Source organism: Coffea arabica, chromosome 6c (assembly GCF_036785885.1).
Source record: "Coffea arabica cultivar ET-39 chromosome 6c, Coffea Arabica ET-39 HiFi, whole genome shotgun sequence".
In the NCBI taxonomy this organism is placed as follows: Eukaryota; Viridiplantae; Streptophyta; class Magnoliopsida; order Gentianales; family Rubiaceae; genus Coffea; species Coffea arabica.
In genome coordinates, this window is record NC_092320.1 from 5120418 (window position 1) to 5144978 (window position 24561).

At 36.7% G+C, this 24561-nt stretch overlaps 2 protein-coding genes across 2 annotated transcripts; both read right to left on the reverse strand.

Annotated features, from left to right (window-relative positions):
* Nucleotides 1–809: 809 nt before the first annotated feature.
* On the reverse strand, nt 810–2495 carry LOC113692041 (UPF0481 protein At3g47200-like). The gene has a single exon (XM_027210376.2). The coding sequence runs from the start codon at nt 2309–2311 to the stop codon at nt 944–946; it is 1368 nt and encodes a 455-aa protein (XP_027066177.1). The 5' UTR covers nt 2312–2495; the 3' UTR covers nt 810–943.
* Nucleotides 2496–5695: 3200 nt separating this feature from the next.
* LOC113693829 (uncharacterized) lies at nt 5696–9510 on the reverse strand. Its single transcript, XM_027212557.2, has 3 exons — nt 8454–9510; nt 7359–7569; nt 5696–6474 (listed from the first exon to the last, which is right to left on the reverse strand). Exons 1-3 carry the CDS (start codon nt 9375–9377, stop codon nt 5942–5944), a joined length of 1668 nt encoding a protein of 555 aa, XP_027068358.2. The 5' UTR covers nt 9378–9510; the 3' UTR covers nt 5696–5941.
* Nucleotides 9511–24561: the final 15051 nt, after the last annotated feature.

Genomic DNA, 24561 nt, shown 5'->3' on the forward strand with positions numbered 1-24561 from the left:
CGATGAAGCCTTCCAAATTATGCTCCTTTTCCACCTCAGAAAAGAATTTCAGTAGCAGTCATCCCCCGCTCCTTGAAGTCAGCTTTCTCCAAACACTCTACAAGAATTAGAATTAGCTCAGTCGTTATACTTTCTAATACCGCCCTGAGATTGTTGAGCTCACGATTGGGTAGTACTAGTAGCCCAGCCGCTTTCAGCGGCCACAGGTTTTTTTGCTGGGTAGCAAAATTTTCTGGGCTGCTGAAGGAACTCAATCAACTAATAAAATCTTGAAGATCAAAGCAACTGTTTTTCCTTATAAAAGTATCGCTCTGATCTTCTGTTTGTTGAGAGTGGTGAGTGTCTGCTTTGAGGTTGTGAAGACGAATGTCTATATTACGAATTGGGATGAGTTATATATATCGGAATCACAGCATTTGGGTTTTTATACATTCATACAACCGGCTGCGTTGTGGAATGAAAGTGGCCGCTCGTGATGATTTCATTTCATGTTGTGAATTACAACCACCGCGGGGGCTTCTTTGAAAGCTTGCAACATTGACCATTGCGATCGAGTAAGGGGCTCCATTTTGAGAGCAGTTTTGTGATGGTACAACTTTTTTGTGAAAATTTCAAAGTGAGACTTTTTTGTGGAGCTGACGCACCTACTACTAATTGAGTGGAACAAAATTCAATTGTCAATGTAGGAGAAAAAGAGAAAATGGCACTCACATAAGGAGTTTCCTCTCAACCTTCGGGAAATTTTCAAACTTATTTAGTAGTTTTAGCATTTGTTTTATCATATGCTGCGGTCATGCAGATGATACACAGAAGCAGAAAAGATTAAATTATTATTATTGGTACTACAAGGCCTGAATTGATACAAGAAAGAAACCTGGATGGGATTTTTCAACATGGAGGGGCATTGAATATTGTGCAAGAAAGTACTTTCTCTCTTTCTTTTTCAGTGCGGATGAACATAGCCAAGGATCGTGTAGAGGGTCTGAAGCACGGTCAAGACCAAAAGAACAGACGCAGCCAAAGCTGAGATGAATGACCATGGAGTGTTGAAATACGTGTACTTGAAGCTCGCCCACTGAACGTGCCAATTGTTGTGGTAGTATTGGTTCACTTGATTGAACAGTCTGGCCAAGTAGCATACGTCGATGTCGAACGACACATCCTTCCCCATATTATTGATGAATTTGGCAATTTCAGCATCCGTCCCAAAATAGTTCTCGATTATGTTCCGATCGCACAGAAATTGGACGTCCCTGGACGTATTTATCAGGCAATCCAAGAATGTGGCATAAGTCGTCATGTGTTTGGAACAACCCGCCTGACATTGCTCGTAGGCGACGCAATTCAACAGAAACGAGCACATGAAATCATCCAAAGCAATTCTTGGCATCTCGATTACCCCCCCGTGCCTGAATTTTATGGCCAAGAAGCTCTCTTCCTCGCTGGGTTTAAGGTCAATTCCGGCGCGCCGGAGATATGAGATGCATTCGATTACGCGAGTCTTCGGAAACTCGCTGGGCTTAGGTTCGCCGTGTTCCGGGGGGATGAAGCTTGCGCGGAGAAAGTCCAGCAAATGCTTGCCTTCGAGCTCGAGGCCGCTGTATCTGGACAAAGCTGGCTCAGACCTTTGCAGCGCATTGTTGAAGAAATTCAGAGTCATCCGGCCCAAAGACGGCCCTGATCCTTCGTCATCGGGCGCCAGGTTTGTCAGCTGAAACAAGCGCTTGAGGATGAGAAATGGAATTTGATTCTCGAGTCGCAAGAGGTCCCTTAGAAGGAATGCATACACCCACGACATCGAGGTGAGCGGATCATCTGGATCGGCCGGCACCAACCCTCCAAACTTTCGAAAGAGTTCCAGTATGAAACAACCGTCAAGAACCAACATCTCTATGAATTCATCACTGCTGTACCCTATAGTTTCGGAGTAACACTCCCTAGCCTCGGCTTCTAAGGGCTGCACGGCCCTCAAATAGTCCTCCAACCCGATGCCCTTTTCTTGCGTCCGCTTCAGAAGAGCGCCCAAGAATCTCCATTTGTGCTCTTCAATCATAGCTAGGTGGGGCATGCCGTGGTGGTAAGGACCGATAGAGACTATGTAAGGCTGATAGTGCTGGCCGTTGACATCGTTAAGGCTTCGGGGTACTCTGAAGATGCAACATGAGCTCCGGCCGGCTGATTTGCTCAGAATTTGAGGAGCTGCAGATATCTTCTGTTGCATCAATGATAACCGATCTTTGTTTACTTCCCATATCTTAACGGCGTGATGATGATGATGATTGTTTTCTTTTTCAACCCAATTGCTGCCCATCAAGAAATACCTCTTATCATCTATCGACAAGCAGAGACACCAAGTGATTCAGAAGCAGGAGACGGATTTGGATTTGTATTTGAATGGGGCGGCCCGCCTTGCGAATGTTTTACTAATCAAAGTCAAGCATTGATTGGGCAGTTGTGCCTTTTTCCTTTTCTGTTGGGTAAGTGGTCCGACATTGATTGGCAGTTGTGCCTTGCCAAAAAAAACAAAAAAAATTTCCCGAAACATGTGCCTTGCCATTTCAATCAATTGATTTGGTTTGCTTGTACAATTTGCAAACTTGCATGTCGTTTGCAGGCTGGCTACAGAGGAGGATTGGGGACCACTTCCTGCGAGGTGTCTTCATTTCTTGAATCAATGACTAATATCTTATGAGCAGTCCGTTTCTAATTGGATAGCAACATGGATTTCAAGGCCATGTTCTAGACATTTGTCATGATATTTCTTTCTTTTTTTGGGGTGAAAAACTGTAGAGGAATTATAAATTGAGTGTGTTTGGATAGAAAATCATTTGAAATATTACTTGAAATAATTATAATAATTTTTTTTTCTTTTAATGTGATAATATTATGTAAGACCAAAAAAAAAATAGTTAAAATATAATATTAAAAAAGCAATTGTGTCCAAACACGAAAACTCTCTGCTTTCCACAGCTGAAAATCGCGGACTGAATTATTCCACCGGCAGCCTTTGCGAGTCCATCAAACAAGTGGATTGGTCCAAATGGTGCAGCCCATTGTGTCTTGAATCATCTAAACATCCAGAGGTTAGGTTACGGGCCTCTCGCTAGGATTTGTATCAACCACTTTCGCCGACCTTTAGGTACTAGAATGCACATGGATAATCCATTACAAGAGCAGACTGGGTCCTGTGACAAATTTACATTTTCAACTGATCCACAGTCCATCTATAGGACGTCTGTACTGTAGCCTTTTTAATTTCGCACGACCGCATAAAAGTTTTTCGATGTTCTCTCCGCAAGATTTGACAAACCAAAAAGTTAATAATCAACTTATATATAAAGCCACCAAAAAAAAAAAAAAAAAATAGAAATATGGAGCATACGTGACGACTACTGAGCTGTGACAATAGAAAAGCGTCTCTGATAGTCTTCTTGTTGTTGTGTGTGTTTGGAGATTTTTTGAAAAAATTATTTAAAATAATATTATTATAACACATTTTCTAATGCGATGTATATGAAATAAAAATATAATTAAAAATATTAAAAATGTGTTTGTGTTAGGAGGGAAAAAAAAATTGGATATACAAAAGCTTTCTGGACTTTTCTAAGAAGAAACATGCTATACAACTCGATTGATCTCTTCTCCTTATTGTTGTCTACGGATTTTCCCTATTCGGGATAATTTTAACTGGCAGCTAGCTGGAACCATTAAAACCCCCAACCAAACACGGATTTGCATTTGTGTATTAGATGTTTCCATAATGTCGGCGTTCTATTTTATGCCGGTAATTAATGAGAATGAACTATTTGTGTGCTATTTTAATTTAGTGTTATAATCCAATTCGTTATTAAACAGATAATATAAATTTAGTAATTTAATACTTTTAAATTCCAAACCTCAGTTTTATCATTCGGCGTCCAGTCCAATCCTCCGCTCCGCCCCTTTTGGCAGGCCCGTAGACAAGGACGTATGTGTCGAAATTAGTTGACCCATCAAATCCTCATATTAGGGCCACAATGGAAGCACGCATTATTTTAATGTGTCGTCATCCATCCACAACAAAAGAAAAAAGCCTAATCATCTCTACCTGCAAAAGCGCGCAATAGTCCGAGCCCAATTATTGCAGTGGTTTGCAGGTAGTGCCTAACACCCAAAGACAGACGTATAAAGAGAGAAATGAAACGATCTCGAAGGCTGATTGACAACAGGGGGCTCCCTATTAATCACGGTAACGGTAGATAATAATGCCAAATTCTTGACCTTTCTAACAAGCTTGGTTGTTGGGCCGTAGTAATCAGGAATCCTATTGGAGGCTTAGATACCACTTTGGATTTTGTTTATGGGAGTGGAGTCCAATAAAGCTTGAGTGGTTCTCGTCGCATGACCCATTGGCGACCACTGGATTGAGGTTGAATCTCTTGCGCTAATCACCTGTTACGTGACGAATCATAAATGCTTTCACATCAATCTTCTGCTTAATTACTCCAGCTCTTCTCCACCCACTAGCTGAGCTTTTTGACATTTTATTATTAGTACTCTCTACTTCTGTGCAACTGTGAGAGTGTTAAAATCAACAATGGCTTTTTCCCCAAATGAAAATTATATGCGCTTGGTCGGTCAGTTGTGGAAGTGTAAGAAAAATCTCCACCCAACCGATCAATTGGGATCAATTTGTCGGCAGGAAAATACTGGTTTTGTTTTGCCAATTCCTTTTTGTTTACATATTTTTGGCAGGAAAACATATTATTGATTTGCCTAACTGCAAGTAATTCTCTAAAGAAAATAGAAATATTACAAATGTCGTAACTTTGTAAATTACGGACTTTCTTAGCCATTAACTTATTCCAAGTCTATCCTTATCTTAATTCCTTATTCCTATACTTTCACCCTCATTTTAAAATCTCAGAGCATACAAAGCAGAGATTCAGATTTTGCTTAAATGGTATCTGCCTGTAAATGTAAATGCACCTACGAAGGCAATAGATGTGACCAATTTCAAAAACACTTAAAGTTTTTTCAATATGGAGTGTAGCGATTGACAAGCGCTGCTGGCAAAGGAGTGCACCCTGTTTAATAATTTAGTTCAGTACGTAAAATTAATATGTTCAGAAGTGTTTGATAACTAAAAAATAGAACATTTGTCCTGGGGGTAATTAGTTAAGTGATTCTGAATTATGTAAGCAAAAACATGCTCTCAAAAATAAGTGATAAACCGTTCACTTATCACTTAATGTAAATGCAATATTTATTACTTTTATTATGGCAAAATAATTGTTTTGCTGTATTAGTATATGCTAATAAACTTGCTTTTATGCTAGATAAATTTGTTATAATATTTTTATACTTATTTTGTGGTTTTTAATATTTTATTTTCAATAAAATTAAATCATATATCTTGCTAATAAAGGATACATTTTAACAACATCATTAATGAAATGAATAAACCAGCATAAGGACATAAATTTTAAATATATGAAATTCAGCACTCAATTGTCTATTATTACCCAATAGAGACACTATCAATGTTCAGATTCAAATCACAAGTTATATTTTATTCAGTACTTTACTAATTCGGTGATAATTTAATGAATTCAGATTCTAAATCCTAAAATGCAGAATTTAATCTTATCAAGCGCACCCTTTAATGATACGGTACTTGAAAGTGCTTTGGTTGGTTTCATCTTTGATCCCGGGGAAAACAAGCAGCCGGTTGCATCTTCACCATTGATACGACAAAAGATTAGGACGCGCAAAGCATCCGCTCGAGTACATAGGACAATAATACAATATTCATGTATCATTACAATCTCAACCCAGATGAAGTTAGATTATCATCCTCCGATTCTTCTTCTTCTTCTTCGTTTTTTTGATAAAAGGGCAAAAAAGAGTCGTCAAGGCAAAACCAAAACCACAGTAGAGGTTTTGACAAAAGACCGGATGATTATGGTAGTGGCTCTTCCAATATTTCGTCCACCAAAAAACCAAAGATGGCAATTTCAATTTCCAACGCAGTTTCTTCCCTTTGCTCCTGAAACCTCTTCCACAGATCAAACTCAGTTCTGAAATCCAATCCGACCATCATGTCAATGGTATTAGACTCCACCTCCTTCCATGAATCCAATTTCTTGCAAACTCTTCCTACTACGATTTCCTTGTTTTCCGAGCTCTTGATTTCCCTCTTCTCCTCTGAAATCAAGTCCGAAACTAGCCTCTTCATGTCAGCTGGAATTTTCCTTCGACTCGGGAGGCTTGATTTCCTGCATACATCGCTGACAAATGACTCGAGACTGCAGCCTCTGTACAATGGCAATAAGTCATTCTCCATACATTTCTCTTCTTCCTCTGCTCGTTCTTCTTCATTCTCATCATCATCATCGTCTAATTGTTCCATCATTCTTTTCTCAAGTTCAACAGGATCTAGCTCTGCAAGTTTCTCGAATCTCCGAAGCTTGTACAGAAGCTGCTCCTTTGCCTCTGTGAGTTCAGCAAGAGTCGAAAAAAAAAAAAGAGTTAAAAATTTTCAGAAACCAATTCACTTTTTTTTTTTTTTTGGAACGCGTCCAAACAACAGATAACCGGGCCATCGATTAGACGATTTAAAAAAAAAAACAGACATCGAAGTTCATTGAATAGGGACCTTCTAAATCACCCACCAATTTTAAAAAAAAAAAAAAAAATTAGAGTTTTTCAAGAATTGAAAATTCTAGGTAAGGAAGACCTACTCTTGATAAACACCATAAAGCAGAGGCAAAGTCAGACAATATAGAAAAGCAGAGGCCAAAAGAAAAAACGTTAACAATTCCATCAATCATAATTATCATAAACTTATTGAAAAGGTTGGTTATTGTAGGATTATCAGAAGACCAATCGCCCTGGAAAAGTAGCAGCCGGTAAATATTAGTAAATAATTAAGACCACTAGGTATTATCTTTCCATATCTGCTGAAAATTATAAATCCACCAAATTAAATCAAAGGATGAGCCCAACCACCTAAATGTGGGTCAGAGGAGTAGTAATGAGCATGTTAGCAAGCAATGCCCTGTTCCTGTACTTGCTAAAAGGAACAAAATAGGCCATACAAACAGTAACAGAGCAGCAGAAAACAAAACTGACGTACAAAACAGCAAGAAGGATGTACTACTACATCGTCCGTCCCTCCTGATCATCAATTATGAAATAGGTTCAATGGATCCCACAAAATTGAATTTATGCATCAAAATCAGCAAAATCTACCTGATTACGACCTTACAATCCCATTGTATCTATCCACCCCCAAACGAATTCCAATAGCAACATTATAAAAGCAAATTCAATGCTTAAACGCGCCTAAGCCAAAAAGAGAAGTTGGGGTTACGTACTCTGTACAATAGCAAAACTGCATTCAAGATCGTAATCTTCTTCCTCGTCTTCTTCACCACGATCCTCGTCTTCTTCATCCTCATCTTGGAATGGAGGATCCAATACGGATACTGGGCTGCACTGCTCTTTTTCATCCTCCTCTTCTTCTTCCAATTTCAATTTAGCGCTATTTTCATAGCCATTGCCTTCATATTTATTATTCTTCTTGTCCTTGAAGGGGGTTCATGGAGACAAATTTTCAATTATTTTACTTGCAGCTCAAATTATGCAACAATCTCAAAATTCACGCAATTACCGTGAATTATCGGCCTTGAAAGTTGACTGCTGACTTTAAAACCATGAAAGTCAAAATTTGTATATCAAAAACGGTACCAATTATTATTTTGGTCTCAGGGTTTATTATTCATTTTGGTCTCAGAAATAAAACAAAATCTTTATTTGTCTTTTGGCGAAAAAGATTTGGGTGGCAGAGGTAACCTGATCATAATGCATACTGTAGCAACCAACACACTGACGTGCGACTAGCCAAAGGTAAAATGACATCAATAACCCTTTTAAAACACAAATAGCATCTTCAGCTACTAGTGTAATATGTGGGCACAAAAATTTAAGGGTATCTTGGTCATTGGCGGTCGACATTCCGGCCACCAAATCAGACTAGCAAGGTTGTTTTGCCGACAAATAAATTACATGAAACTTCATCATCTCTTTTTTCCTTCCTTTTTTTTTAAATTTTTTTACAACAGTCAAAATGTTGTTCATCTGAGTCCAAGATCAATCAAAATTTACCCAGTTGTTTAGATCATTCAAATACAGAACAAAAACTATCTAATTTTTCTTTTCCTGGAGCAAATGTTAGCGAATTTAATAATCTATCTTTAGCTGAGGAGTTTATGATGTTGCTTCAAAAATTGCTAGTTTTACTACTTTAAAATGTGAAAAAATTTTCTCCGACATTCCAAAAATGTTTGTCGTACGGATCCAAGTAGAATTGGGTGGTTTAGCTCTTGCGTAAATAACAGCAGCAGTATGTTATGATACCGACTACTACTACTACAAAACAAACTAAATTCAGTAAGACAGGGACAACAAACCTCTTCCTTGCGGCGGCTGGGAGATGCTGTCGGAGGCGAGAAATCCGGTGTCCGACTACCACCAAAAGAGGGGCTTCTCTGGAGGGAAAATCTAAAAGGGCTGGAGCAAAAAAGATTATCACAGGATGCACAAGCACCATTTAAACTCTGTTGAGCAACAAAAACCATTTCATGATCATTTAAGTCCTCCTCGGACCTACAGCCACTAGTAGAAGTCTCCATGTCCAAAGACTTGTTGTCTTCATTACTCTCCGACCATCCTGCACTGCTAAGCCTACTATTGTTGCAAGAACAAGAAAATGCTCCATCCTCAATATTGGTACTCTCCATGGCAGCTACATTTTCCTCCATTTTCGCATCGCTTTTTCGCGGAATTTTGAATTCAGCGTCTCGAATGCCACCTTTCTTGTTCTTGTTTCGGTCCTTGAGTTTTTTAAGAATGGAAGAAAATAAGCCGAGGCCCTTGTTTCTAACCTGATGTGATTTGGGCTTTGCGAGAGAGGAGGAGGAGGAGGAGGAAGAAGAAGAAGAAGAAGGCTGCTGTTTCTGAATCCTCATTGCAGCTTCGAGAAGTAAGGCAGCAGTCCTGGCTGGGACGTGGGGGAAAACTGTACCGGTTTGATTTCTTCTACAAGGACTCTTGGCCGGCGAAGGATGCAAATCAAGAAAAGGAGACATTCTAACGTCCACCGGAGAACCATGGAAAGATAAGAAGCAAGCATGCCTGCATAAATTGCTTTTGTTGACTGCTCTGGTTTCGATGATAGGCTTGCCCTTCTTGAGTTGTAGTGATGTGGAGGCCGTTTTGGGAGGAGGATTGTTGGACCTTTTAAGCAGACAGCGCCTATCGGCTATGTACTTCTTCAAGTGAAAGGGCTCTTGATCCTCTTTCAGAAGTTCGTGTAAATGTTTTTGAGCAGCCATGGGATGGGTATAGAGAGAGCACCGGTACCACTACCACCACAGCGGAAAACCCTATAAAATCTTGATGGAGATGATGATGATGCAGGGATCAGTTTTTGAATTGGGCTCGGAGTTTAAAGAGCTGCATGAGAAAAGAACCAGTGGAAAGATTGGAGAGGTTACAACTAGAAAAGGTGTGGTGTGGGGTTGGGTTTGAAAAGAGAAGGGGTAATATACGAAGTAGTAGTACTATGAAGAGAGAGAGAGAGAGAGAGAGATAAGGAAGGATGGAACGGGGAGACTTCCGGATTCAAATCTTGGGTTCAATTTGCAAGATCGAGGCAAGCCAGGATTGTGATAGATAAATTATTGAAAAGCTTAGTAGGCTACTAGATTAATGCAACAGTTGCAGCGGTAAGACGCTATAGTGCTGAGAGAGAGAGAGAGCATACTTTTAGCATTGTTGTTTGGTTGTTGAAATGGCTGCAACTTTTAAGTACCACGAATTTCAGGGCAGAATTGACCGCTGGAGGACGCGCCAAAGAGTGAACTCGGGCCAGAGTAACCCCGGGAGGGCGAGGGGTGGTGGGGGATGGGTATCTCTGTTCTCTTTCTCGCTCTGCAAATTGCCTTTTTGTTTTCGTTGTTGTGGCGTGTACGTGGTTACCGTGGGAATGGGCCAGAGCTGTGGTTGGGCCGCGAGGGCTGTGTATAATGGTGTGGTGGTTTGCCGTGAAACAATGATAAAAGTCGCTGCCTTTACGGGACCAGTAAGGACTTTCCACGTGCTTTCCCAGTCCACAACTATACATTAGGAGGTTTTATAGTAGGGATGATCTGAGAAATTTTTCCTAATGTTTCTCATAATATTACATAGCACTTCTTAAGTTTATTTTTTAAATTTTATTTACCTCCCTTGAATTGGCATTATTGTTTGTAACATTTTAATCTTTTTGGAGGAAATGCTAGAGGGATAAAATTTATTTTCCAATACTGCTTTATGTTATTATACTTATGAAGCTTATAATAGCGATAAAAAAAAAAGAAAGATTAAAGACTAAATAGATGAAAGCATGAGAACATTTATAAATGCAATAACAAATGAATTTTAGATATACAGCAACTATTACCTAATATGACGAATGATATTTTAAGAAAAAGATATCCTAGATACATATTTAGTTATTAGAATATGACATAACTTACCCTTAGAATCAAAGACGGCTATTTTGAAAAAAAAAAAAAAAAAAAAGTGCGTATGAATATGATTAATTAATACCAACATTTTTACTCTCTTATTATCTAGTATAAATTATAGGGAAAATATGAAATGGTTTGGAGGTTGAAGGGAATTAATTATTCGTGGAGTCAAATGGATACTAGTAGGTTTAATTGAGAAGAAACAATAATTTGTATGTTGACGGAGTTGAGGAAGAATTTTAACTCTGGCATATTTCTCGTGCAACATTGCCACATCACCCCGCCAACTTCAAAGTCAATTATCATCACTTTTCCTTTTTTTTTTTTTTTTTTGTACCCATATGCAAATGCAAACAATGATAGAATTTGCAAAATCCCGAGCTAAATTAAGCTGTTACTCACTGTTGAAGTAATTAATGGTGTCACTAACTCATTGGATGCCAACAACCACCAACCAATTGCGTATTTCCGTTAACAACGACGAGCAGAATATTTTGCCGTACGCTGAACAGTCACACCGATGCCTAGTCTACACATCGAAACAGTTGCAGATATATTCTCCATGATTCGCCGCCGCCGCCGGTGGTGCTAACGTAAACCTCGATGCAGGAACAGCGAAATACTACTACTACTGCTACCACTAATTACTAGCAGTATAAAAGGCTCCGCCTTTCAAATTGAATGTGAATATATCGGCGAGCCGGTATACATTTCCGGAATAAAGTGGTTTCCGTCTGAGCCGAAACATGTGGGAAAACGACAAGAGGAGAGATTTGACGAGATCTTTGACGGTCAACTCGCCGTGTATATTGAGTTTCTTCAATCCCCCAATTGTTTACCAACGAAGAGGAAAGTCAAATCACAAAATGAAAATTAAACCGAACCAAATGCGCCTTCATATAAATTTTAAAACAAAATAGTGATGAAAATTAAAATTTAAACTCTTTAACTTTCCAATTCATCAATATTTAAGAAGGAGCGTTTGATTTAAGAGAGAGCATTTAGTGTCAATTTTTTAGAATCCTGTCTTGAACCGGAAAAAGGGGAAAAAAAATCTTTATTTCACTGTTAATTTAAATGAGGGAATACTCTGCATTATACGCTTTCAGTTCTCCTCTCAATCATTATTATTATTATTATTATTATTAGCGACTAATTCACCGAATCCAAGCAGATAATTGATGATGCGCGCATAAATCGGACCCACAGTCCACAAACGAGAGAGGATATGATGGAAAATCATTACGGTAGTCAAATCCGAATGTAAACAATCAAAAAGTTTTGATCGTATAAGTTTCACAATACGCACAAAAAATAAATATGATTCGAAGGAGTCAAAGGGGCACTCGAGCTGTTTTGAAGCTGCTTTCTGAAGGATTGGCAGCAACAACAATATTAATTCAGGTAAAGTACTTGCTACTCTACGCGCAAAAAAGAAAAAGAAAAAGACATTTTACCACTACTAGCATCGCTCACTGTCCGTCCATGCGTGAACGTGGCTTTGAATACAGGTCGTACCTCCTCCTCATGTCCAGTCCACTTCACTTGCTTACACCTCTGCTTTAATTCAAACTAAAGAATTCTTATTTTAGTGTACCCAAACTACCTCTGCTTTTATTTTATTTTATTTTATTGAATTGAAATGCTGCTGCCGCTGCTGCTGCTGCTGCTGCTGCCGCTACCACTACCAGTGCAGTGCAGTGCGGTGCAGTGTTAGTACTTGGAGAGAAAAAGGATACTACTGTAGTATATATGCATATAGTATCAATTAATTGATTGATAGTTGTTGTTGCATTTGGGACATGTGACTTGGAGACTGTGACGCGTGACCCCCACCCTTCCCGATTTAACAGCTTCGACTTTTTTTACCAGGAAACAAATTTTTTTTTTTTTTCATTAACATACTTTGAGAATGTTTGTTTGTATCTCTGAGGTTGTTGGGTACTCCATCTCCTCCTTTTCTTTTTGAACGTGTCCCGTTGATAGTAATCATCGGCTCTGTTTGGATTGTGAATTATTTGAGATATTTTTACTGTAATATTTTTTGTGATGTGATGTATGTGAGATAAAAAAATAATTGAAAAGATAAAAAGGTGCGTTGGAAATTGTAATGATGATGTAAGCAAATAAATTTTGGCTAATAATTCTCTATCCAAACAAACCCATCATTTATTATCCCTTCCACTTTTTGATAATTAAGTGACGCACCAATCTCCTTTTTTTTTTTTTTAACTCTCTCCTTCCTATATTAATAATAGATTTAATATTTTTCATTTCAAATTATAATTTTTTTAAAACATTCTTATTTAATGTAGATTATTATTGAGTACAATTTAACTCATTTAATACAAAGTTAATTAGTCATATTCATTTAATGCATGAGTGTTTTAGCAAGATAGTAGTGAATTCGATTTATTCTTCTGGTAAAATTAAATTAGTTTTTCTTAAATTATGTGAAAAAAAATTAAAGAACGTCTCCGTTGGAAAAAACACGCCCGGTTGCTATTTTCTAGTTGGTGTCCGTCCTTTTTTACAGCCGAACATGAATGTTAGTGGTGTTGTGATTGTAACAGCGTTAGATTGTCCTGATTCATCCTGTCTTGTAGTTGTCAATCAACTTTCTTTTGAACTTTCTTTGTTGTCAATGAACGAAAACTCCCAACCCAACGTAATCACGCTGTAGCCTGCATTTTACCCCCAACCCACATTCCTTTACCGTCTGCTTAAAACAGAGAGTAACTACTTAATACCAGTAGTAAAGTTAAGGTTGTGTTTTGATTGCATTTTTCATGATTTTTCATGGAAAAATTACTGTAACGATTTGATGTATGTGAGGAAAAAAGATAATAGGGAAATGTGATCACGAAAAAACAACGCAATTGCATTCCGGCTTCTCTTCAAAATTCGCAACTCGCAACACAGCTGTCACTCTGGGGACTGCCGTAGAACTTACAAAGACAAGCTAAGGACCTATCCTGTTTTGACACGCGGACGATTTTTGGCTGTCCGTTGACAACAAAAAAAATAATAATAATTGAAGAACAAAAGACATGTACTAGTCACCGAAGCCGAAACCATATCATGAATAAGGGACAGAAACAATTGCCAGTTCGATCATTTTTCCGCACGATGTCATTTGAACAAAATTTAAGACACGCTTGACTATCTGTACAACATTAAAACAATACTGTAATATTCTGTCATTATTTATGTGGATTCTATAAACAATAATTACATATTTGTTATCAAATTCATGCACGCTTACTTATTCAGCAGCTTAAATATTACATAAAATAAAATAGAGGTTAAAAACATCCAAAATTAATAGTTTGAGGGCTCGCTGGAGGATTTACTCTAAAATAAACTTGTGATGGGTTTTTAGTAAAGTCTGGTCGAAGAGGTAATAACAGTTTGCACGGTGGTCTAGACCCAGGATAATTAGCTCACCTCGATAAATTCATACGTGCCACAAAGTTTTTTTTTTAAAAAAAAAAAAAAAAAGAAGATGATACTGCCAAAAGTACGTATCCTACTTTCAAAGTATTTAGAATATACAATTGCCTGCTCCGAAGCTTTGTCTCCAATTTCTAGAAAGAGAAAAGTAAAAAGTAGAAGTTACATAAAGATAGAGAGAGGAGGCGAAAGTGCAGTTATTTAGTTACAAAAATTTGGGTACTACATCGAAGTGATCTCAAAGTTTCGGCTAATTACTCACAATATGGTTGAAAAAAAAAATTTCGAACATCTATTGCTCTGACATTAATCCGGTGCAAATCTATGGATGCCGGACTGACACGGCCCGCCACCCAAAAGTCAGTCAAATTTTTTTTTTCAGCTTTGACATCCTTACAGCGGATTTTTTTTTTTTTTTTTTTTACATATAAAGTTATCGGCTGTCGGGCTGACAAGGCCCGATAGCTGACAGCTTCTATAAAAAGCTGACTGGTGGGCTGAAAGAGCTTTTTTTTTTTTTTTATCTTAATCATATTTGATATCCCAACCCTTTCTTTCATATTTACGCCTCAATTATTTGAAATATGAAACTCAATTAAAAAATAAAATCTACCACAATATTTGACATGTACAAAATTCACTGAATTATGTTGAAAATTTCACCCATTTTCCAATACAATAATTTCACCCTTTTTTTATTAAAAACTTATGTCGCTTGACGTACTAAATCCGACAGTCTTTTAAGTTAAATGATGTTTCAAAATTCGAACAGCAAAAATAGATGAAAATAGGTTTGTTAAATCAATAATTACTTCTATAAGATGTTAAACTAAATAAAGGCCGTTTTAAATAAAAAACAAAAAATTGGACTGACTGTCGGGCACTCTCTGGCTATCGCCCGATAGCCAGCTTTGTGCAGAAGTTGTCAGCTACCGGACCTTGTCAATCCGGCAGCCGATAATTTTATTTAAAAAAAAAAGTTTTTCCACTGCTGAACTGTCAACGGTGTCAGAAGGTTTGATTGGAATTTTGGGTGTCGGGCTAATTCGTACCATGGATCTATCAGAGCCATGGATGTCCGATTAATCTTTTTTTCGTCCATATTCTAAGCAATTAGCCCAAAGTTTCAAACAATGTAAATCTGGCTTCTGATACCTCAAAATTTTGACCAAACAAGCACAACTGATTGAATTGAATTCAGTCAATTACAGTGCCAAATTTGTTTTCTTCAATATTTTGGTAACTATTTCGGTACAGTGCCTAAAATGCCTAAACTTTGAGAAACAAAACTGCAATTTTGTGGAGGAGATATCTGTTCAAAGAATTCTTGAACCTGCACACAAGTTCTTGTGGATGAGGAAAACTAATTGGAAGATGCAAATCAAAGTAACCGACTGCTAGAATTTAAAAGCACAATTTTTCTCCAATGATCAGTTCCTAAAATTATTTCCTTTGCTGTGTTTTATTGGCAGACACGGAAAGTTCTTGGCTGGTCATTAGCTTAGCTATATATATATAGTTGACGACTTGTAGCTTCCAATTCCATGAGTTAGAAGTCGCACCAAAAGTTGCGGCAGAGTGTTTCTTTTCTTCCTTTCAAAGCAGATTCAGATCACTATACAATTTTAGTTAGGAACTAGGATGTAGGAGACAGCAAAGACTACTGGAAACAAACTCCTATGAACATGTTCAAAGTTCCTTTTACCCTATAGTACCCCACCCCCCTCCAAAAGACCATAGAAGTAGGATAATTTAGCACCTGGACCCTTTTACATGCGCTCTACATCTCAAAAGTGAAAAACTTTTATCTTGATTGCATTTCATTATTGAGATTGGATGCTCAGCAAGCTGGACGTGCGACAAAAGCAGCTGCTTTTGGAGTACCAAATACAAATTATAACTCCATTTAACCACAGAAAAAGGTAAAAGCTGCCCGCACTGGTCAACTGGAGAATGCTGCTGCTGCTTTAACCTATCAACTGAATTCCATATGGGGGGCATATCTACATGTAGAGCTGGCAATTTGTCCCAAGTCCCAATGGGCTACCCATGCCCAAAGGAACTTTGGGCGGGATGGATATTATAATTTGGTATTGGGTTTAAGTTGGGACACATCCCAACTATACCCATTAATGAATGGGAAAGGATGGGAAATACTTGGGTACCCATTGGGCTCAAATGGCAAGGGCTCCGTTTGGATTAGCTGTTTTTGGTAGGTGTTTTTGAAATATTTTATTGTAGCCGTGTATATGAAAAATTTTTACTATAAAATTTTTTTGAAATATTTGATATACTAATATGGATGGGATGTTTCTTGAGTTATTGTATATTACTGTAACATTGTATTTGAAAAACTTATTTTTTGAAAAAATAGTCAATCCAAACGGAGTCTTAGATTCAAAAATTATCTTTAACAATTTTTATAGTCATACCAGCGAATATAATCTAGTAATCTTCTTAGTCATTATCCACAAGAATTTCCAGCATTTCAGTTAGTTTAGACCTGTCATCCTTGGACAATGATGAGGATAAATATTCAACATCCTAAGGACCTTGGCCATCTTGATATATGTTGGAATATGGCTGTATATCTATCTTTTCCTTTATTTGTTAATCCAATTTTTGGTGGGAATCTTGAGTATAAAGCACTTGCATGTTTATTTAATAAAACTAAAAGAAATTTAATAAATCAAAAATATTAAAATTATATAAAAAATAAAAAATGAATTAAAGGAAAAAAAATATGTAGAAAATGAATTTGGGTATTGGGCGGGATGAATCTAAACCCATCCCAAAATGATCCCGCCCAAGTTAGTCCCAAAACACATATGGGTAAGGTTGGACCCAAACCCATATGACTCGGTTCCATCTCAAACCCAAGCAAATCCCGCCCATTTTGCCACCTCTATCTACATGCAAAACGCAGAGAGGTGCGGTACTGGTTCTAAGGGCTCAGTAATCGGGAGGAACTGTCCATGCAGGTCGCTAGTTATATCCTAATTATATTTCCTTGATGTTTAAATATTTCTCTCTCGTGCACCTCTACGTCTGCAATCTGCAAAGAGGATCCGATGCCGGATACAGTAGCTTGTTGTATTTATGGTTTAAGGTCACGGTTTAGGTCGTGGCCGCCATGTAATTGTTACAGTTGTGTGGCGAGATACATATTTATTGCTATATAAATTATTCACAAAAATTACATATATTGTACTTTACACAATTATTTTTTATTTATTTTAAAAAATACATATTTTTAACTAATTTATAATACACTATGTCTACGAATTTAATATTTTTATGGGTCTTTGAAATATTACCTAAAAGAATTGTTAGAAAAAGCTAACTATAGATGTTAAATTGATATTCACTAATTTTTATTTATTTTAAACTATAATAATTATTGGGTAGGCATATTTTGTATGTGCCATATATTATGTAGATGTAATCAAATTGTAGGATAAGTTCATAAGTCAATTTTAAAACATTTAAAGATCATGATACAATGCAAAAAGTTGCAGTTTTCAAAGCCAATTCTTTATTGGTATTTCTTGCTTGGAATTGATCAACATTTTCTTTAAAGTACTAGTATGGAGAATTCAAATCACGAAATCTCACTTATACTCCTTCCGTCTAAATCACCTGATCCATCCCTCTTCCCTCATTTCAAAGTCAATTCTTTATTGGTATTTTGTTGACGAATAGCAAGAGTAATTTGTTGAAGGACAGTGAGAGTAATTTTATTTAAGCATAAAAATAAAACTATAATTATATATATAAATATAAAAATTTTAGTGAGGTCAGTATAGACAATTCCCTCACAGCCCCCACACTTTTTATCCGCCTCTACGTTTTTTTTTTTTTTTTTTTTTAAGCGTCTGTCAGTAATTGTGTGCGTAATTTTTTTCATCACGTGGCAGAAGTAAGTAGGGTTGACGCCTAAAGAGGGAGTTTGGATGGAGGGCGCAAAGACGCCTCCACGTTGACGGACCAACTAGTCCAACTGGTACATTAAGTATGAAGGAAATAAATCATCCATGTTCGTGTTGTTTGTCCTTTTCTGCGTTTATTTACTTGATTAAATTTCTATTTGTCGTCGGCAGCGTAAACGAAGCTTTAATTATCCATGTACTTAGCATCCTAATTAATTGCAACCAAATTCAACCTAGTTTTTTTTTTTTTTTAAATGCAACCTAGTTAAATCTATGGAGCTCTTGCATCAGATTCTTTGACTAAGTGCCGTGTTTTATGTCCTCATTTCACTTGATCTGGAACTAATTAAATCTGGAAAAGACAACGAGGGACTCGTGATGATTCGATTGGTCCTATCCAAACAATTTTAATATTCCAAATTTTCAATTATTTCTACCATAAACTGTGGCGCATTGTACAATGATACTCAGAAAATTAAAAAGTGGAAAATTGACGCTTGCATCAAAACGGTAAAATCAAGAAAAGAAAATGTGATTGATAATTGTATAAAAAAAAAATATTCATGGAAATGCGAATCTTGTTAAATTAGCAAATCTAAATAGGGTTTAAACTCGAAGAAATTGCTCGATATTCTAACAACAACTGACGTTTTATATATTTTGCTGGTTGATGTCATCCAAGCAAATTGAAATGATAACTACTTCCAAATTTTGTTCGCAATATGTTCTACACCAAAAAAATCTAATAAGAAAGCAGGTTCTTCACGTTTTGCTTTTCATTTTTATTAATTATTGATATTTGAAATATTATTAGATTATAATTTCCATCAACATAACGGTTTCAAGTCATGTCCATGTGGTCCTCCGTTTAGTCATACTATCCGCATGAACAATATAACTATTAATTTAAGATTGAACCTTTTGTGGTCCTAAAAATTCAATTTCTTATGTAAAAAAGGGAAAAAAAAAACAATAAAAAGATTATAGTGAAGCTATTCGTGTTCTGTTTAACAAGTCCGATCCTCATTTAATTTACCCACATCTATTGCTGCGTTCTTCAAGAAAAAGAGAAGAAGTGTACGTGTTAATTTCTTCGAGTCATGCATTCAGCGGAAAAGGGAAACTAACGAAAAATGCCAAAGCTTAAAATATTTTAATTGATGAAAAATAGGATATCTGTGGACTTTTTTTTTCCCCCTTTTTTATTTGCAAATTACACGTGTTTAGCAAACACAATTCATATATAGTGATGCTGTATTGTAAATTTCTCTACATGTTTAGAATTCACGTACACATGTCACTGAATCGAGTTTCAAATGAATTTAACTCAGATCTAACATAATTTTTATGGGTTTGAATCCGAATTTGGATCTCGCTAAATTTAATGAATTTGAGTCTGAAACAAGAGAATTCAATACAAATTCTATCTATTGTCGCGTGCCTAGATAATATTTCATCTCCAAGAGAAATGAAATAAAAGGTAATTAATGATTTCCCTATTTGAATAAAAAGCCAATTTTTGATGCAGGGCTGGCTATGCTACCCTCGTGGGCCCTTTAAAAATAGCAAAAAGTAAAAAAAAAAAAAAAAATCAAAGAAAAAACAATATTACTTTTTGTCTCATTGCACAAACAAATGCACCGTCATTCAGTGCATTCATCCCTACCAAAATCCGGTGGTCTATTTCCCACGTGTACGCTGGTCAATTCTGTCCGCGTGTCAGAAGATGTGGGAGATTTGCTAGGACCTCCGCGATACAGTTTGGTCTTTTATTGTCCACACTCCACACCAAGGTCAAAGCGGTAACCCTCTACACATTGGATTCTTTTTTCCCAAATTTGTACTCTTGCACCAGTCACAGCGACAGCGGTGCTTCCTTTTCACTTTTCCCTGCGCCATTTTCTATTTTGGCCAATTGAAATATATATATATATATATTTTTTGATTGGGTGCTTTGAGGCCAACAATCGCACGCGCACCAGGTATGTCAAAACAAAACTTTGCTGCTGCTGCTGCACGATGTTCATATCATATACGATTCCCATTTGAGGGTGAAGACTCCGAGAATTCTTTGGAAGTATTTTACTGCTGGCTGGGTGTAATCTTGTGCTTTATAGTGACTATTAAGTGGATGGTTGTTTGAGGATATGCATGGTTGTTTTTTATGATCAAGTTTATGAATTTTTTTAGATCCGTCGTAGCATTTGATTTAAGATCCGCGTGAATTTGTGTTATATTTGCTGCTATTAGTGAAGATATGGAATAAAAACGTACTTTCTTATTTTTATTTTTTTTTTTAAAAAAAGAAAACTACAAGGTAAGACCCGGTGGCAGCACTTGGAATTCTCGGTGACATGTTTTCTATACCAATCCAAAATTACCTATAATATTGTACCAAGTGTTCTGTTATTATTTACACTTGTGTTAAATCAAATCAAGTTGAATTATTAGAAAATTAAAGTGTAAATAATAACAGGACACTTGGCGCAATATTATAGGTGACATTGAATTGACATAGAAAAACATGTCACCGAGTATCCCAAGTGTGATGGCAGGGGGTGCAGTAGAGTTAAAACTCCAAGTCAAACTAATCAACCTGGCTAAGATGCAAGAAGTATTTTTTCCTAATTTAGGCAGTATTTTTTCTTGAAGATTTTTTTTTTTAAAAAAAAAGAGAGAGAGAAGAGCATTTTTTTTTTTTTCAATCTGTGCTTTATCTAACATTCAGAAAGGACGAGGCAGAACAACAAAATAAAAACGTTTGCACAAATTCAGATGCAAGATTATTTTATATATTTTATGCGAACCCACGGCTCTCTCGTAGCAGACATGCAAATCCTCCGTAGAATAGCAAAACGACAACGCACTTTGTCCTCACACACTCTCTCGGACATATATGCACACGTTCAATCTAATGTAGCCGATCGATTCGACCATAAACGGGGTCTTTTCATGTAGTCATCATGAGGTCGTGGATGGCTTTTAAAATTCTTTTTCATTATGAAATTTATGATTTGGATATAATAGCTGGAAAAGGGAAGAACGTAAAGAGATTTTCATTGACAAGAAAAGAGCGCAAAAAAAAAAAAAGAAGGAGAAATTTCTACCATGCGAGCATACATTTGCATCCCCTTAAAAAATTAGAGGAGGAAAAAAGCAGCAGACTACCTCCATCAGTCACCCAAATTGTGATATGAACGTGTTTGGAGCACAAAAATTTGGGAGGATGAGAGAAATTGACATCCACTCGATCGTGTTACAAGGCAATTACGATTCTTCATAAAGTATGGGACGGTTGGCTTGTATAGGAATGCCTATCCATACCTCATGATCTAATGACAGAAATGGTACCGTTGGCGGCTAGTGCCACCTGACCAAACGAGCATTTTTTTAGTTTAGAGCAAGCAGTTGCTTAGACCATGCTCCACTAATCCGTAGTAATTACCCTAATCTATATTTTTCGTGCCATTTTGTCATGGCCGTTGACCGGTATGTTCACATGCCATTTTGTCTCTAGTTCGAAACCACCTTCAATTATTCTTGCATTATTTCTCGGGGTCAAAGCCGTGAGATGCTGCCATTTCAATAAATTAAAGCAGCGTCAGAGTTTAAGGAAGAACATCTTGACTGAGTGCGAAGAAGGGTTTCAGAGGATACTTCACGTCAACTGGTAATTATTGGAAACAAAATCTGAATTTGGAGCTCTGGTGCTAATTAAAACTTGGCTCAGTGATTTTTGAAGACAAATGAAATGAAGTACTACGACCCCCGCCTTCAGGTGTTGTCGGTAACAAAAGAAATCAAATGGATTGCAATGGCGCAACCACATTCGATCACGCAAGGCACGGGACGTCAGACTAGTTTCAAATGTGCTCTTTTTGTTTAGTTAAAAATGATAAGAATCGTATAAGTTTTAAGATTAGCACTCATGCTATACACATCACACTAGATGAGGAAATATCATATTTCCTCGGTATCAAGTACACTGACTGTAAAATTAACTCGATTCTTTGCTCACAATTGTATTGCTTTTGAAATTAATATTATCAAATGTCGTTTCGAAAAAAAAAAAGATTGCAGTGACTCAAATAAACATATTTTTAACCCCTCGAAAGAGAGCAACATATTTTTGTGGAGATAGAGAAGTCCATTTCGATTGGAGGTAGAATTTCCCGGTCGGACCCAAAGCGTCGCTTAGAAACTCTTTTTTTTTTTTTGAGTGATCCTCTGCTGGCCTTTCTACAAAAGTCCTTGGGGCGCTGTATTTGAGAGCGTCTCCATCTCTAAAGCCCAAATCTTATTGGACAAAGCCCCTTTCTTTATAGTTTGATTGAACCGGGCGGACCTGAAACCGTGCAATTTATCATCGTATAAGCACGTCTGGCTGCCTGGCCAACAACTCACTCTCATTGTATCCCCTAATCCTGCTACACTATTCACTACATTTAAAGTTGATCAAAGCCTTGCACCAATCTCTTTTGAGTTAAGGCACCGATCTCAACCTTGCTTTCCTCCCAAATTCCCAGAGTTCTGAAAAAAACCCAAGGCTACGGTTAACAGGATATTGAGTCTCGCATTAAGTCACTGTAGAAGTCTGGACATCCACATGAAAAAGCCCAAGCATCATGGGCCTGCATCATTTCCCGGCAGTGACATAGATGGAGCTTCATCAGTGGGCTCACTAAACCACCTTTCTGCCAATTGCTAGATTTTTTTTTTTTTTTTTTTTTTGGAAGTAGGGTGAATGAAAGGTTTGAATTTAAAACCTCTTACCTACCATCCTTCCTACCTTACTATCCAACCCAACCATCTTTTTTTTGCTAGAAGTAAGGTTTTTTTTTTAGTTATTATCACTTTACTCCCTTAAACTATATCACTATTACCAATCTACCCCCTAATATAATCACTTTACTCTCTAATATTGTGTTTGGATAGAGTATTATTTGAAATAATTACTGTTGTATTTTTTATGATGTGATACATGTGAGATAAAAAGGTGATTGATAATATAAAAGAGTGAGTTGAGAATGTGCTTGTGATGCAAGTCAAATATTATTATTTGGCAAAATTGATCTATCCAAACATAAAAAAGTATTTTACCCTATTGTTAATCTAAAAAGTATGTTAAAAAATGTTTAAATGTATTAACCTTTTTTTATATATAATTAAAAATAAACAAAATGGAATAATTATTCTTCCTTTTTTTCACTCTAAGATTTCAAAAACATAAAAATAAAAATTTTCAAAATTTTTCACACTTTTTAATACCTGCAAAGAAAGAAAATAAGGAAGAATATACTATTATCGTATTACTTTAATGTCCTCGGGATTAGGATTGGAATTGGATAATAAACAGAAAAATAAAATAATTTTAAAATAATAAAAATATTGAATTCTTTCTTGTTTGTATTAAAACAAAGAATTGAACTCTCTCTCTTCCTCCCCTATTTTTCTATTTTTTTGAATATCAATAAGATTGTCAAGAAGAAAGAGATTAATGTTTTGATTTTTTTTCTTGATACTAAAAACGAGAAGAGCCACTCTAAATTTTTTATTATTTTTATTATACAAAAGAGAGGGTACTATATTCTCAAGTTTTTCAACTAGTCAAGTTGATTTATTGATGGGATAAATTGTCTAAAAAATAACTATAGGGGATAAATTGATAATAAGGCTATAGTTTATGGGGGTAAAGTGATAATAATTTTAAAAGTTAAACATGTTTTATCACTCGAATTAATAAACTCCATTAAGTTTGATCGTTAATTTTGAGGGTAAAATGACTACAAATAATTTTATGGGAAGAAATTGATAGTGATGTCAAATGTTAAGAGAGTAAAGTGATAATAACCCTTTTTTTTGGGCGAGGGATTAGCACTTCAGCAATGTAAGTTGGGCCTTTTGTTTGGCGGCAAGAGTCGGTTAATGCTGAGGTTGACTCTTAATTTTCCGATAATTGTAATTCTTTGTAAGGGCTTCTTCACAAGATGCATAACGGCCATTCATATGGCGATAATATAACTTCCACTTAGCCGGTGCCGTACCGACTATCTTTCCTCTATAGCCGTTACGATGCACAAACAACATAGTACACAACAGCGGCCTTTGTTTTTGAACCAAAGTGCACGGTCCCTTTCTTCTATATCTCCTCATGCTCCCGGAAAATAAATGTTGGTCATTCTACGCGGACTTGAAAGCATTGGTCAGCTTTAAAGCGGTCCATTTGGGTCGAATTTTAGAATTTAGAACAAGCGGACCAAAAAATTCTAGTCTGTTTTGGAACAAGAACAGTAACCTATATGTGTCTTGAGAAATTTTTTGACCTGATCAAGTCTGTTTATCACCTTTTTTGTAAATGCTTTTTTGTAAATGCAAGGAAGGAAGGAAGGGATGTTTGCATTTTTCGAAACGCACACAGCACCAACCGGAGGGGCCACTCCGTGTTTCCCACTATTGTTTTATTTCGGTTCCTTCTCTGAGGGAGTGACTAGTGAGGGGTGGACCAAAGGCTAAGGCACTCGCCGCACAATTATTAGCATTGGGGAATGTTTCAGCTTTGTCTGTCTTATCCACTCTAACTAGTAAGACTTACATGCGGGTTCCTCAATACCCTTGCCTCCTTT